A 16,456-nucleotide genomic window follows, 5' to 3' on the forward strand; every position below is an offset into this window, starting at 1 on the left:
TTTGTTAAATTTTGTCAGACAATGTACAGGATAATTACTTTCAGCCCCCAAAACATTGATTTTATTTTCCCTTTTTACAAAAATCCTGGTCCCATTAGATTTAAGCACTAAGTAGTAATCATTAATATCATTATCATCATCATCATTTACTATAGAAGCAAATGAAAGACATGGGTATATGCTATATTTAATATTGAAATTTAAACACCACTGAATTCAAAGCATTGAAATAGTATACCTTAAAAAAACATTTCCTGATTTGCTGATTTAAAGTTCCAAAAGCTGAATTTGCTTTTGCAGTTTGTACAATGTACAATCTGAATGGATTTGATGTTGCTATTACAAGTTTTTCTTTTTTCAAGTTTTTCTTTACTTGAAGTTTTGGATCTGAATTTGACCAATTAGTTTGAGTCTCCTAAATCTTTTTTTCCTTCTTCTTTAATTTTAAAACTTGAATTTTTGAATCTGAGTTTGTAAATTCTGAAAAAAACTGTGTAAAATTCAGTGGCAGAAATCAGCTTCTGAAAGTGCAAATCGAGAAATTTGACATTTTAATTTCAAAATGGATATTTCTGAAAAAAATAACTCAGATACATGGTTTTCAAAGTATATTTAATTGTTTTAAATTCAGCAATGTTTTCATTTCAATGATACATATTCAGTATCTATTAAAACTTGAATACTTGCATCTCTTGTTTACTTCTATAATTTACGGAATTGCCTGGAAAATCAATAGCTTCCTTTTGTTGGACGTCATGATATTGTGCCTAACGTTTTGGTTTCTATTTTGATGTTATAATGGGAAAGAAGTGAGTAATACTTTTGGACAACACAGTACAATGGAACAGTAGGCCCTTCCTTTCCATCTGAATGTCATCAGGAAGTTAAAAACGTCACAGATACTTTGAAAGACGCACTAAGAAAAGGTCTTTTTTTTTTTACCAAATAGGACCAGAGCTCAGTATCCCATAGGATGCTGAGTAATATGGGAGATATCAAGACACATATTGCGCACAAAGAGTCGTACAAACTAATATCCTGATTTTCATCATATGGTGTTTCTGTATATGCACGAATGAGTGTGTTAAAATCATCTCTGGTATCAGGTCAGTGTCAGCAGTGTAAATTCCCAGGATGTTAAAAAGATAAAATGAGCAGTAAGAGGTATGACGTCACTGCTAAATATTCCATTCAGGATATTTTTGACCATCACAGGCGTCATTGCTGCAGTTGGTCTCCATGTGTGAGAGTGTATTTGTGTATGTGAGACATCACAGCTGAGAAGACAGGCCAGTTTCCGGTCTCAACAAGGTGTGTGAATGTGTGTGTGTGTGTGTGTGTGTGTGTGTGTGTGTGTGTGTGTGTGTCTACTCAACTAAGACAATGGATGACAATTCTACCATATTTGCGGAAGCACAAGCAGTGATTTAGAGAGTCAGACTCAAAACGTGTGAGACACTGGTGTGAAGACTGTGTGTGCGTAAGATTGTGTGTGTGTGTGTGTGTTCAACTTGTACTGAGTGGGCATAGGGGAAATAATCACCCCATCTATTATATTTGACCTCTCAGACTTTTAAGGACATTTGTAGGATCATTTCAAAATGTTTTGAAGTGTAGAGGTTGACAATGAGGTCTATCTGGGGACACTTATCTCCACATAAACCCTATAGCCTAACACATTTTGCGACTCTTTCCCCAGAGTTAGATGTGAGGATTGATACCACTCTCATGTCTGTATATTAATTATAAACCAGTTAGCATGTCTTAGCATAAAGACTACAACCACAATAAGACATTCTGGTTGTAATATGGGCGGTGGCCCTTCTGTGCGGAGTTTGCATGTTCTCCCTGTGTCTGCGGCTTCCTCCCACATTCCAAAGACATGCAGGTCAGGTTAATTGGTGACTCTAAATTGCCCATAGGTGTGAATGCGAGTGTGACTGGTTGTCTGTTTCTATATGTCAGCCCTGCGATAGTCTGACGACCTGTCCAGGGTTTACCCCGCCTCTCACCCAATGACAGCTAGGATAGGCATCAGCCGACCCCCCCCCGACCCTTACAAGGACAAGCGGCTACGGGCAATGAATGAATAATTTTAATATGGATAACTTTTGCCACGGTTACATGTTCTAGCTCACCTCCAGGTTTTGGGACTCATTACTGGGACACTCTAAACCTTTTGTGAGTTCATCCTTCTTGTGTAAATACTCCTTTCCTGTTGCCATTGCCTCCTCCGGCGCTGGATAATGCTCTTGGTGCTGCTCTAATATGTCACCATATTTGCAAAGACTCACAATTTATGTTTTCAGCCGCCTTGACTGACGTGTTACTTTCAGTAACAACTTCCAAGCACAGAAACCTTTGGTCTTTCTTTTAACTATTATTGTGCTTTCTTCATAGTAAACGGTGCTAAGAAGCTTGTGTGGACGGAAATGCTGTTTTTATGTGAACATAGTGTGATGTAGCTCAAGCAGGGGAGAATGGCTAACCTGGCTTTGCACAAAGATAAAAAAAAAAATCCACTGATCAGCAGCTCTCTACAGCTTAACACATTAGTGGTAGTCAAAATAGTTGCTGGACCTGATCAATAAACCTTTCATTGCATTGGCCCCTTTATGTCCGCCCGCTACCTCCTGCACACTTTAATGGAAACAATCAGGGTGAAATTACTGAAAAAAATGACTCTTACCATGCCACTGGCATACCCACTACTTCAGTTACAAGCACACTGCTGCCTGTCAGTAAGTGGATAAAGCATCTAATGTGGCAGCTCTGATGAACTCAACCCTTAAGCACATTGGAGACTTAAAGCTGCGCTGAACAAGCGTTGAGTCGCTTTTGGCTCATTGTTTTGTTTTGCTTTGTTTCGCCAAAACAGTGCAGCAGCTCTCAGCTTTCAGACATGCAAGCCGGTCACATGCCACCGTGAAATAGCAGAGAGACGACCTAAATGAGTGCCATGTGAAGAAGGTCAAACGTGTAGCACGCATAAATCTCTCAGGCCTCTTGATTTTTTTTTTTTTTTTCCACTGAAAACTCCTCTTCTCCTTATATCAGCCCAGGGATGACTGTGTCAGTTTTCCTTCACTGTATTCTGTAGCTAAATCCTAAAGGATCCACTGGTTGACAAATGCCATTCGCTCCCACTCTGAGGGAAAGCTGCATGTTTGGAGCCCCCGCAGAATGTGTCTATCCAGCACAAATCGTCTATTAGGAAAACAGTTGCTGTAAGGCCAACCACAAGCATCCGGGCAATTCTCTGGGTTGTCAGAATGCTCCCTCTCGCTTTCTCTGTCCCCCTATTTTCTCCCCCTCTCCCTCCCTTACTCCCCTCTCGTCTCGGAGAGCAGTAGCAGATGGGGAGACCGGTGTCAGCATTTCCAGTTGGATCAGCTGACGGATATGCATCCCCTGTTTCCTTTCCTGTCAGTGTGTGTGTGTGTGTGTGTGTGTGTGTGTGTGTGTGTGTGTGTGTGTGTGTGTGTGTGTGTGTGTGTGTGTGTGTGTGTGTGTGTGTGTGTGAGTGGCTGCTTGTGTGGAGGAGAAAGGTGAAGGGAATAGCATGCATACAGTAATGTTGACAAAGCATCTCTGTTTTCATGATGAGGCCACCAGAACAGGATGAGAGTGAAGGAGGAGCACAGAGGGGCAGGGGAGCGCAACCACAGGGGTTCACTGTCCAAAGAAATAGGTCATTATTTGGAAGATTTTGCCTGGTAGTGGGTCTCCTATTGGAGGAGATTTATTTAAAGAAAGCATTTAAACGCTTTAAAAAAAGCACTGCACACTTTATCTGAACCCTTTAAAACCTGAGCAAATTGGCTAGATTTCTTTCAAAAACATTGGAAGAAGGCAGTGAGCAACTTAACAACAAATAGCCCAAAAATTAGCAAGAAATAAGTCAAAATTTACAAGAAAGTTACCTGAAAATAAGCAAAAAATAACAGTAAAAAAGCTAAAAATAAAAAGAGAAAAACGCCCTAAAAACAGTCCAGAAAATTAAAAAAAATATATGTATATTTATTCTGTAACATAATTTGAAACAAATAATTCTAATGATCACAAAATAGTTTTCTGGACATTTTTCCAAACTTTTTTGATGATTTTCCAATAATTCTCCCCCCATTTTTTAAAGCTTATTTTCAGGTAATTTCTTTCGTCACCTTGTACTAATATCTTGCAATTTGTTAAAGAAGTATTGCAAGCTATATCTTAATATCTTTTTGTTGAAAATGAAGGCAAGGGGCAGTTTTGTACTTGATTTTTAACTAGTAGTTTGTGTTGAAAACCAGCTGAGTTGTGAATAGAAGGTTCACGTACTTGTTCATGTACTACACATGCTACTGGAGGATTCAGCTATAGGGCATGCAAGAGAAGACAGACTATATAGAATTTCCACATTTACGTGTTGTAAACAATAAACATGGTGACACGCAGGGGTGGAGCACTAAATTCTTAGCACTGTGCATGAGCATTCTCTGTGGGCCCCCCGGCCTTCCTCTCTTGATCCATGTTTCTCTCACGCAGCTTTTATTTTTATTTATTTTTTTATTGTACAGTCAGTTTGCTTTCTCTCCCTTCTTTCTTTCTTTTCTTTTTGGAAACATGATTTATCTTTCTTGGGGAAAGGCATGACAATGCGTGTTGGTGCTCCAGAAGCAAGAGCAGTCATTCACTTGGCTCTAGCTGCTAGAGATAAATCGTGATGCACAGAATGACTAAACTATTTTTTACGCCTTTAAGGGGTGAGAGGGGCTTCCAAGAGTTTTCTCTATCTATTTATAGTGAGTTCAGTTTTTCATTGTATTTATCAAGTCAATTTTAATTTAGGTGTTGCACTAATTATTTGGAATTTAAAAAAACTGCAAACAAAACCAAAGTTTTCATGCCAGGCTTTTCGAGGGCTCCCCTCTCGTTGGAGCTCTGGCTAATCAGTCCCACTTTTTTGCCCAATACAAAGCCGCTGGCGACAACTGAGGAGGTTACTAAATTATCAATTCTAAGATTACAGCAGGACAAGCGTCGGCGGTGACAGCAGCGTCAGTGGCATCAGTGTAGATCAAAGATTTGTCACCATGCAGCTGCAATGACACATCATACAGATGCGGGTAATTGCTAAATCCTACACTGCCCCTACTGTTCATGTGAATATTGCATCTTGTAGATGTGTAGCATTAATTTCTGAGGAAGTGCACAACCAATGCTCCAAATAGAAGTATAATAATGTTAGTCAGCTGACACGTGCACACAAATGTGTAGTTAATGGCAGGTAAATCTGCTACTTAAGATATTCTAATCAGCTTCTGTCTAATCGTGCATTTTCAAAAGTCACTGGAGTTCCCCAACAAAGGTCCAGGGTCTTTAGGAGACTTAAAATGAGGGAATGTCTCTAATGAAAGGATTGAAAATTTCGAAAGAAAGTTGATCCTATATTGATATGTGTAGGTGAATAAGAAAATATTTACTGGAGATTTAAGGGGATAAAACATTAGAGAGAGAGACAGAAGCAATGAGCAGAGAAAACGATGAGGAAAAAGCAAAAAGAACGAGACGGAGGTTAAAGGAGGCTGGAAATTGAGAGACAGGCAGGAAGGGAGCATAAAGAAAGACGAAATTGAGGAAAGAGAGAGGAGTAACAGATGAGAGAATGTGTCCCAGATCCAGGGTGTGTATGCGTGTATGCGTGTGTATGCGTGTGTGTGTGTGTGTGTGTGTGTGTGTGTGTGTGTGTGTGTGTGTGTGTGTGTGTGTGTGTTTGCGTTTGCTAGTGGTTTGTGTTGCAGGGATCTTGGCTGCTGTCAGGCTAGGGGACTCCCAGAGGAAGCCAGTCCTTGTTCAGTTTACAGTGAATGATTCCCTTCCTGCCCTGCACAGCCCTGCAGGCCAATGGCCAACCAGGTTTGTGTGTGTGTGTGTGTGTGTGTGTGTGTGTGTGTGTGTGTGTGTGTGTGTGTGTGTGTGTGTGTGTGTGTTTGTGTTTGTGTTTGGGTGCTCTGCAACTTCATAGGGTGGCCTGGTGGAAAGAAGGAGAGAGACTGTCCTGTAAATGAGAAGTCACAGGTTGCGTAATACTCAGTGTTTGTCCACTAACAGCCATGTGTCCGGTCAGTGTCCTGCTGTAAGACAGGCCTACCTTTTTCTGCAGACCAAATGGTTTTTGGATGAGAGGACTTTTTTTTCTGCTTGTTTTTATTTGTTCACCCATACCGCTTTTCCACCAACACGGAATGGGTTACGTTCCGGTTCCTACTCATAATTTTGAACCATTAAGATCATTTAGACCAAAAATAAATTGCCTCAGAACATGAAAAGTTGGCTCCCAGCTGCATCCAAAAAATAGCAGGTTTTCCTTGACCTGAAGTGCAAACTGTAATGACATCAACAGGCTCGTCATATTCTGCAGGCTGGAAAGAGAGGATGGAGAAGGCAACAATAGAGACGTTTAGTGAAAAAAAAAAAGAATTTGCAGTGGTTATATTAATTAACCAGTGATTTGAATGATTGAAGATCTGGTATTGATCTGGTGGAAAAGGGATATCGTTGGTTTTGTCTTAAACTTTAATTCTGTCACTTTTATTTTTTTATTCCAAAAGGTTGGAATTGTTGGTTTGTTAAAATGAATGACAGAAAAAGAAAAAGAAAGTATTGGAAAACGGTATTTTAAGCTGATTATACAGAAGGTCAGTGGTGGGAGAAGTCCTCATAACTTTTACAGAAGTCCTGCATTGATATCTTTACCTGAGTATAATAAAGAAGAATTATCCACAAGTTATATTAAAGGTATCACACTAAAAAGTAGTAATTATGATAAATGCCTCCTTACAGAGTTTTATATACACAAAAGTACTTTTGGATTATGCAAAATACAAATAACTACTAACTATAGCTGTCAAATAAACAAAATGGAGTAAGCAGCACATTATTTTCCTCAGAAATCACAAACTCATATATATTATACATAACATATACAAAATAGATATACTGTAATACTTTAGCTGACACAGCTGCAGGTCCAGTAGTCCAGTAGTGCTGATACTTCACTGATGATGGAGAATGTTAAATTAAACATGTCAACAGAGAATTCATTGAAATATATCAGAAAAACAAATCAGGGGAAGGAATGGAGGATAATTCTCCCATTTACTGAGGGTCATCACAAAGAAATTAAATTAAACTGGAAATTGCAAAACAATTGCCCAATTTGAAATAATAATTTATCACACTCTTGGAAAAGTAATAATCCTACTGTAATGTTTCCTGCCAACTCGGTTTAAATCCCACAATAATATGGAACTTGTTGGAGCCATGAATCAGCTCCAGTCCTCCCAAACATCTTAAACCACGTTCCAGTGTTTCCTCCAGGATCTTTTTCCTGGCACTGCGGCCTCCGAAACAGCGTTTCAGGCCATGTTCTGTTTCAGCCGTTACACATTAAGTGTGGATTACATGAAGAATGCCATTGCTTCCAAAAATGTGGTGAAAATACTTGATCGGGGTGAATGGAGGTCTCTCTCTGCGCTGGGCTGGTGTCATCTGTCACAAATTTATAACTGGAAAGCTGCAAGTCTTCACTAAAACTGGTGCAAATTGGGATTTTCTTAAGGGACATAGATACATTAACTTGGGTGACATCTTCACAGAAAGAGTCCTTAAGATTGCATTAATACTTTTTAAATGCTGAAGTAATTCAAAAATTGCACAAGGATCTGTGAAATACAGGAAGTTGGCACTGAATGTTTGGTTAGATTCTTTGTCCAGTTTCTTTCGTCTGATTTAAATCACATTTCTATCAATGTTATACTGTATTTTGTTTAGGATTCAGACTTTGTACGGCTGCCTGAGCTAAGTTGAAAGTCAAGTTTTGATTTATTTGGTTAAAAAAAAAGTTTGTTGTAAAATGTGTTTATTTAAAAAAAAAATGTTTTAAAAAAGCTTAAAAAAACTTTAAATTAGACTTTTCCCCTACCAAAAATAAATCACATTGTCTTGGTAATTAATCTTCAGATATTTTAATTTACATGACATTTTCTTTATTTAATGATGGAGAGTTTGCTGCATATGCGTTCCCTGAACTCTCGTAACCTTTATACAGGACCTACAGCTGGATAAACACATGCTATTGGCAGCAACTGTGTGGTTTCTTAGATTTACCTATTTTCATTCATGATTTATTTTTACTGGAATTCGGCAAGACCCATGTGTGTAATGATAATAAACGGAGACCTCTAAAGCCCTCAGTGCATGTACAAAACACACCGACTCTAAAGCAATGCTGCCATCCCGTGGCCGATCATTATTACGTCTAATGTTTTTGTCATAAGGAGGAATGTGTCTCTGGTAAACACCTGTAAGTGTGATTTGTTAAAAAAAAAACACATGTTGACATGAAGTGCAAGAAGCAGATGCTCTCTCTCTCTCTCTCACACACACACACACACACACACACACACACACACACGCATGCACATACAGCAAGCTGATAAGCAACAGATGCAATGGACACTGGACATAACATGCTCCTTTTAAAGATGTACAGTTTTATTCATGTCTGCATTTTAGGTAGAACAATAACCATAGGTACAGTGATCATACTTTTTTTATGGATAATAAAGCAGATTTCATACATTTAAGTGCACTTAAAACAATATGTTTTACTTTAAAAAAAGGTTACCTTCTTCACAATGCATGTATATATTATTATTTAGAAAATGTCCATTACAAAGTTCAGCAAAATTTTATTTTGTTAGCAATAAAACTTTGTAAATAAATATGCACAATAGTTATCTAACCAAGTATAATATTACAGTAAAATGTGTTTTAAAAAAATACAAGAAGAATACATGTTTACAGGAAGAATTGTTGGGCCCTAAAACCATACTTAATGAATAGAAACTTTCTGTGACTTCCATGGTCCAGGACAGAAAGGTCAATATTTGGTCCATCTCTGCTTTCTTATTACCAAAATCACATAATCCACACTCCAGCATTTGGTGTTACCATGATATTAAATATTCTTTGTTTCCTCCTTTTCTTAAACATACAGCTCAATAATAACTTAATGGCTGATTACTGAAACAGTTTTCACATCAGCCTCAGCTGACCGAGGCACTTAACAGCAATATTACTATAGAGTCATACAGTGTGTCACTCTTGTCATGTCTAAATGTATCATAAACAAGGGTGCTGTTCTCAAGAGTTAAGATTATGTTTTGTCAACTTTGTCAGCTGAGCAAAAATATAAACTTAAAGGGACAGTTCACCCCGAGTCAAAAATACATATTGTCCTCTTACCTTTAGTGCTGTTTATCAGTCTAGATTGTTTTGGTGTACATTGCCAAGTGTATATCAGATATCAGCTGTAGAGATGTCTGCCTTCTCGCCAACATAATGGTACTAGATGGCACTCAGCTTGTGGTGCTTAAAATGCCAAAATAAAAGAAGAAAAAAGCATTTTTAAAAATTCAACAGCAATGTCTTTTTTCAGAAATTATGGCATAGTTACTCAAGGTAATCCACAGACCCTGTTGTGAGCTGATTCATGTAGGAACTATATTCTTTTTTTTTTCTTTTTTTTTTTTACCAAATTTCACCCTCCAATTGTATCACTGCGCAGAAGTAAGCGTATATCTACTGCTAGCTCATCTAGCACCACTGAGTTCAGCTGAGGAGAACGCCATTAATGTTTACTTCGTGCATTGTCATGAGCCTCTCATCCATGAATAGATGCACGCTTCCTTCTACAGGATGATATGACTGGCAGTTGTAATTTGGTTGAAAGAATATATTCCCTACATGAAACTGCTCACATAAAGGTCTGTGTATTATTTTGAGTGGCCGCATCATGATGTCTTGAAAGAGACATTGCTGCTGATTTTTTCAATAGATAAATAGCACTACAGGTAAGAGGGAAACTATGTAGTTTTGATATGGGGGTGAACTGTACCTTTAAAGTAAACTTTAAAACTTGTTATTATAAAATGACCCTTTAAATACCGCATAGATCACAAGTTGTTAAAGAAACAGGCATCAAACAGGTTTGAGCAAATTAAAAGTAGTTAATAGTAATTCAGAAGTCAGCAAACACCCTACCAAAGTACTGTTAAGCAAGGCAGTGAAATACTTATATTACTACTGTACTATTAGTCACATCACTGTAGATTTTGTTTGCTCAAGTTTAAATTCAATGCCAGATGGTCGACTCTTTTATGTTTACTGCCTTGTTGATTTCCTTTGTGCCAGACGTGATCAATTGTGAAACTATTTCTGTGTAAAAGCGGCCCGTTGCTGTGTTCCAGCAGTGGTATTTCATACTTGGGTTCAAAGTGAACACCCATCTCTCACGGCTGACACGCACTGATACCGCACACATTTTCTGTCTGTAGTGAGAGGCTTTATATGTACATATAGACAAAGTATTGAAAATATCAACTCATATCTATCTGATGATCGTCTAAGCTGCTTTCATGAGCTGGAATTCTCTGCATAAACAAGAGGAAATAAACATTTAGGTTATTAACATTAAAACAGAGCTCAAACTAACTGTAAAAACAGAATTATGTGTTTGCCTCTGGCTCTTCCGCTCTAATTTTAAGTGACCTTTAAATTAGGTTCCTTGCCCGGTGTAAAAATGTGCCATTAATGTGCATTTAAAGACGTCAGTGAGCGTGTCCATGGTTCCTGGTGCCGTGTTGCTTTACATGTTGCCTGCAGGCCTTGGCAGGAAAAAGATGGCCTTCTGACCCTGGTGGGTGTCGGGTCCCGCTTTGGGTTGGCCGTTCCTCTTCAGCGCAACATACCAGTTGTACTTTTGAGAGCAATATGTGTTGTAGTGGTTTTCTTCATACTTCTCCAGGAAGTAACACTCATCGTTCAGTACTTGCTGAGACAAGAAAATGAAAGGGGGGAAGAAAAGAGTAGAGCAGAGAAGAGTTTGTTTTATTGCAAGTCCTCTAATTCTTTCTGTAAATTTGTTTGAAATGCACACAGCTACAAAACAGCAAACAATAGTGCTGAATAATAGCAATAAGAATCTACAAATCTGTAATTCGTTAATGCATACTCATTTGTAACAATGAAAAGTTGTTGTGCATGGTGATTTATGTGCTGGCACTATGATTTTCCATTGTTCTGTAGTTATGGAAATAACCAACTATTACAAAATTGTAGGAGTGACTTTAAACTTATGCTAAAAAATTAATCACTATCATGCGATTTGTTGAAAGTAGCCCCAATGAAAAACAGTTTGCCAGACTATTAGATATTTCCATTTAAAGTTAGGTTTACTTCACAGTGGAAGTAATTTTGTGACAAACTCCAAAAGGTAAAAACTCACTGATCCGTAGAGGCGTCCATTTTTGTTCATAGCCAGGTACCTCCCTGTCATCTCGCCTTTGATGACCACCACTCCCACACTCACAGCCTTCAGCCTGAGGATATCTGAAACACAAAAATATGACACTATTCAACGTAACACCATCGCTTGTCTTTTTTTGTTGTCTTTCCAAGAATCAAGTGGAAGATAAGCAGACTTAAACACACTTTAAACACAATTTATCTCCTGAAATAAATATTTGAACAGTATTTTTCAGGCTCTGTCATATGAATGTGTACACAGCGATTAAATATCTTGCTCAAGAGGACTTCAAACAGTTTGTTCAAGTAATTCTTAAATGCCCACACTCATGAGGCTTAATTATTTTCCCTTATTATTTCCCTATACAAAAATACCACTTTGATTTCCCAGAGTAACTTCTAACTAAAACATTTCAGTTTAAATCTTCTCTTTTGTTTATCACTATTTTAACGATTATAAAGCTTTTTAATCACCTTTAATTAAAGCTTTGAGTGTTCAAATAATACAAGAAACAGTAGATATGAGTTACATGTAGAGTTTCATTTTAATCTTTAACCCTGAGAAAATTGACTTGAATGGAAAGAAGGCTATAAGTAACAATGGAAGTAATTATATAAAAATAAGCAAGAAATTAGTAAAAAGTCCAAGAAAATTACCTGAAAATGAAGTGACAAAAATTAATTAAAACAAACAAAAAAGGTTAAAAGCAAAAGGAAAAAAACAGAACACAAAAAGGCAAACAAGACTTGGAAAAAGTCTGATGATGGTGATTATAAATATAGTTTTTCCATTGTAAAGTTTTTTTCTTAATGAAATAATTTTCTAGATCTACTGTTTTTTGTTTTTTTTTTTGCAATTTGTGGAACTTTAAAATGACTCTGGCTTTTTTCCCCTCATGTTTTTGAAAGAAATTGCACCACTTTGCTCATGGTTTAAAGGTTTGATTATTGTGAAGGACATCTGAAAGCAGCACAAGGAAAATAAGTTAAAATAAAGTTTTAAAGGGTTAATGTTTCAACTCAAAGGATATTCTTTATATTTTATTTTGCTCTATCTGAAACACAACAACCAAACACATATCAAAAAGGAAGAAAAAGAGATTCCTTCTTCACCATAGGGGTCATTTTCCTGCCTGCCACCGCTCACAGTCCCATCTGGTAAAATCCTCAGGTGATATCCTCCGTTCTGGCTGTACAGTCTGGTCAGTGTCCTCTGCTCCTGCCTGGACAGGTCCAGAGACGTGGGTCCGAATGATAGCACTGTAATGTCTCCCTCAGACATCCTAAACAGAGTTTGAGGCTTGGACGAAGCAGAGTGATGTCCCTGTGTCTGCAACGACAGAGGAGATCCAGCGTGCTCACTGCTCATGTCACCTGGACTGTGTCTGAGACACGAGAGAAAACAGGAAGAGAAGGACAACGCCGCCTTCATGATGTGATTACGGGAAATGCTCAACTTCCCCGACTCCCTCAATCACTTTCTCCCTCTCTGTGTGTCTCTGTTTCTCTCCGTCAACCTTTTAAGGCGCTCACTCTCTCTCTCTCTCTCTCTCTCTCTCTCTCTCTCTTTTTTTTATTTTTTTTTTTTATGAGAAGTGATGAAACTAGGCAGGGGATACGATCTGGATGAAGGCCAGGCCGAGCCGCCACATGATCAAACTTGTTTTTTGACTGAACATCTCTCAGATGCTTATCATTTCCAGATGGCAGTGATGTAACTTTCACCTGAAATCAGCAAGGCCAGACAACAAAATAAACAACACGTGGACACAACAAGGCAGAGAAAATTTGCGGTAATGGTTTTACTCCCCTGCTGGAAATGTTGCAAGTGCCTGCAACAGTCTATTAAGTGTATGCAGCAGTTAAAAGCATGGTAATCCACAAGTGATTATTAACGTCCCTGCATCCAGCCTGCCTTAGCCGACTATATTTTAACAATCAAACAGATTCTACAGCAGCCAAACACTTTTTATCTTTCCACTCAAGGAACAGGAATCCAGCCAGCTTTGTCTGTCTCACCCTTGGACTGTCTGCTTCCTCAAAAGCTTATCCAAAAAACAATCAAGCTCATTTTAAAGCCACAATGTCAGAGTAATCTCAGTATCCTGGAGGGTAGAGATCCCAGAGCAGCAGTGGCTGTCATAAAGTCTGTCTTGTCAAATGGAAAAGTAAAAGGGAAGAAGTGAAGGACTAAGCCAGGAGACAGTGGAACAGTACAACACTGGCTGATGTTATCATGTGTAGCCAGAGGTAGAGAACAACTGTAAGAGACCCACGCTAACCCACATCTGGAATGCCTTGGAAAAGCATAAGAAACAGAGAGAGGAAGAAGGAGAAGCGAAAGACAGAGCAGTGCAAAGCCACAAGAGGAATGTGCGGCCTACCCACTCACAGACGTTTTTTTCCTGGGAACAGGACCTGGGGAAGAATGCTGTGTTACGGGATATGAGAGGTTATGTTATGTCCACAGGGACCTTCGGACGGAGCTGCTGGTGGGAATGACGTCAAAAGTCCACTAAGTGACCGAGTCACAGTGCGGACGCGTGGGTGGATTGAACCTGTGTATATGTTTGGGTTGGGGTGAAGATAGTTGAAGTGGATGACATTAAGGCGAAAGTAGAGCAAAGTTCTGAGGGGGATGAAATGTTGTCGATTAACAGATATGTGTCAGAAAAAAAGGCATTAACAGATGTTGAACAAACCTGTGATTCTTAACATGCACACTTTAAAATTTGACAAGTTCATTTTACTTAAAAAAAAGAGCTTTCAGGACTGATTGCCATGAAAAATGTCCATAAATAGTCTTAATTTAGGTTAACTTTATATCTTATTAAGTTTACTTGAAATGCAGTTATATTTACTTGGTATTGTGAAGTTGCTACGTAAACAGAAGTTTAATTCAATCAATCTTTCAAACTTCCAAGTTTTAGCAACTTCAGTAAACCAAGTTTGCTGTGCTATATATCCAGGTGAAGTCAATATTTGCATTGTCTTAAACATATTAAGAAAACAGAACTCACAGATTTTCTAAGTTTGCTATCACTTAATTTCACCTGTCACTTTTAAGGTGCAACGACTTCACAAATTTCAAGTAAACTTAACACTTAAATGCAAAGTAAACATAAATTCAGATTTCTAGTTATATTTACTTATCTTATAAGGCAATCAGTTTCCAAGATTATTTTAAGTAAGATCAACTTGTCACATTTTATTGGGCACAAACACACACATCAGCTTAATTAATTGATTAAAAAGAAGTAAGATCAACTTGCTTTCATAACAGCATGTGTAATTAGTGAATCAGCAGACATGATTAACGCTCAAGTCTCCTCTGATCTAATGAGTGAGTCACCTACCTGTGAGAAAGTCATGTGGCAGCGCCCCTGATGAGCCAGCATGTCCTCTTTTCCTCTTTTTCACTGAGGTTTGGGTGAAACCAGCTCGTTTGTGCCAAACTTTCTTCCTCTTTTCCCCACCAGAGAAGTAACTGGACTTTTTATGTGTATTTGTACCCCCTCCTCACTTCACCACCCTTCCAGCAACGTCAGAGGACTCATTTTAACAGGCCAACGTCAGGACTAAAATTACCACACTATAATAGAGAGAGAGAGACTGAGACAGAGTGACGCAAGTGTCCAGGCGATGGTATCCAGCCAGAGCCTGGAAATGAGCAGGGCTGCCCGTCTGACTGAGCGCTGATACATTCTTACAGCGACGTCCTCCTGGAGACACTGGTGAGCAACACAATATAAACATTTAGAAAAGACACAAAGACGGTGACTTCAGTTTCCACAATTAATCTTACATAACGCCAGTACCAGTGCTCTGCTGCTTAGATGCTCAGCCCAGATGCCCAGTAGCAAATGGATTTACATTTGTATGGCGCCTTTCTAGTCTTCCGACCACTTTAAGTGCTTTTACACCACCTGTCATATTCACACGTTCACACGCATCTTCATAGACTGATGGCTGAGGCTATCATAGAAGGTGCCACCTGTTCACCTAAACATTCACATGCACTCACGCACCACTGGGTGGATTGGGAGCAATTTGAGGTTCTGTGTCTCAGAGGTAGAGCAGGTTGTCCTCTACTCAGAGGGTTGGCAGTTTGCTCCTCCAGTCAACATGTTGAAGTATCCTTGGGCAAGATACTGAACCCCAAATTGCAGCTGATATCTGTTCCACTGGTGTGTGAGTGCATGCAAGTGGTTAAAAACTGAGTAGCAGATGGCACCTTGTACAGCAGCTTTGGCCACCAGTTAATGATTGTGTGTGTGAGTGGGTGAATGTGACTTGTTGTGAGTGAAAGCGCTTTGAGTGGTCAAAAATTGACAAGAAAAGTGCAGGTCTATTTAGCATTTATTGGATGCTTTACATGCACACTAGAGGGCTAGAGGACTGAACAGCTAATCTTCCAATTATTGGACAACATGCTCTGCCATTGTAGCTCCAGTGGTGACTTGCTTCACTTTCCTACAAAGTTAAAACATACATGCACCAAAAAATACACTGACAGCAAATACTCCCACATACATTAAAGGTCCAGTGTGTAGGATTTAGGGTGGTATGTTGGCAGAAATGGATTATAATGTATAAGTATGGTTTCCTTAGTGTTCAATTGCCTGAAAATAAAAATCATTGTGGTTTTGTTACCTTAGAATGAGCCATTTATATCTACGTAAGGAGCAAGTCCTTGTCCATGGAGCTCTACATGTTCTTAATACATTAAAGCAAATACAATCATTAGAGGCATGAGGTGAAAGGGGAGGGTGGCATTTGATTTCAGATTAAATACTTTGTAAACAAAAGCAAGAATCAGTTTCTAATTTTTAAACAAGTGTCACTCTGCCACTCAGATTCCGGTTTTGTAATTGGGGCTTCAGCAGGAGTGAGCAAACAAAAACTTTGCAAACAGAAACTTTAAAACCCTTTGTCGACAGTGTCTGTCTGTAAACAAATATACTGACCAACTTAAGACTGTCACTCACACCTAAACAGCTCCTGACCTAAAAGCAAGAGAAATAGCAGTATTAATGTAGGAAGACAGATGGTAGCCGTGTTTTATAATTCATAATTTTACAGGATACACCAAAGGCATTCCCCA

At 38.7% G+C, this 16,456-nt stretch overlaps 1 protein-coding gene across 3 annotated transcripts; it reads right to left on the minus strand.

Annotated features, from left to right (window-relative positions):
- Nucleotides 1-8,516: 8,516 nt before the first annotated feature.
- On the minus strand, nt 8,517-14,878 carry LOC121952412 (putative fibroblast growth factor 1). Of its 3 annotated transcripts, none has more exons than XM_042499075.2 (4): nt 14,709-14,878; nt 12,466-12,682; nt 11,333-11,436; nt 8,517-10,879 (listed from the first exon to the last, which is right to left on the minus strand). In XM_042499075.2, the coding sequence occupies exons 1-4, from the start codon at nt 14,748-14,750 to the stop codon at nt 10,694-10,696; spliced, it is 549 nt and encodes a 182-aa protein (XP_042355009.1). In that variant the 5' UTR covers nt 14,751-14,878; the 3' UTR covers nt 8,517-10,693. The 3 variants fall into 3 exon arrangements, with proteins under 3 accessions (XP_042355009.1, XP_042355010.1, XP_042355011.1); XM_042499076.2 differs by having other exon boundaries at nt 12,466-12,737; nt 14,709-14,860; XM_042499077.2 differs by lacking the exon at nt 14,709-14,878 and having other exon boundaries at nt 12,466-12,930.
- Nucleotides 14,879-16,456: the final 1,578 nt, after the last annotated feature.

The sequence above is a fragment of the Plectropomus leopardus genome, chromosome 15, assembly GCF_026936395.1.
Source record: "Plectropomus leopardus strain MGB_pleo_1.0 chromosome 15, ASM2693639v1, whole genome shotgun sequence".
Lineage (NCBI taxonomy): Eukaryota > Metazoa > Chordata > Actinopteri > Perciformes > Serranidae > Plectropomus > Plectropomus leopardus.

Bases quoted from the DNA above. Each gene is read 5' to 3' on its own strand.
- LOC121952412 (XM_042499077.2), bottom strand. From the start codon at position 12,784: ATGAAGGCGGCGTTGTCCTTCTCTTCCTGTTTTCTCTCGTGTCTCAGA. The intron at 11,437-12,465 runs GTGAAGAAGGAA...TTTGTGTTTCAG, and splicing joins GCAGGAAAATGACCCCTATG to ATATCCTCAGGCTGAAGGCT. The intron at 10,880-11,332 runs GTGAGTTTTTAC...TTCTTGTCTCAG, and splicing joins ATGGACGCCTCTACGGATCA to CAAGTACTGAACGATGAGTG.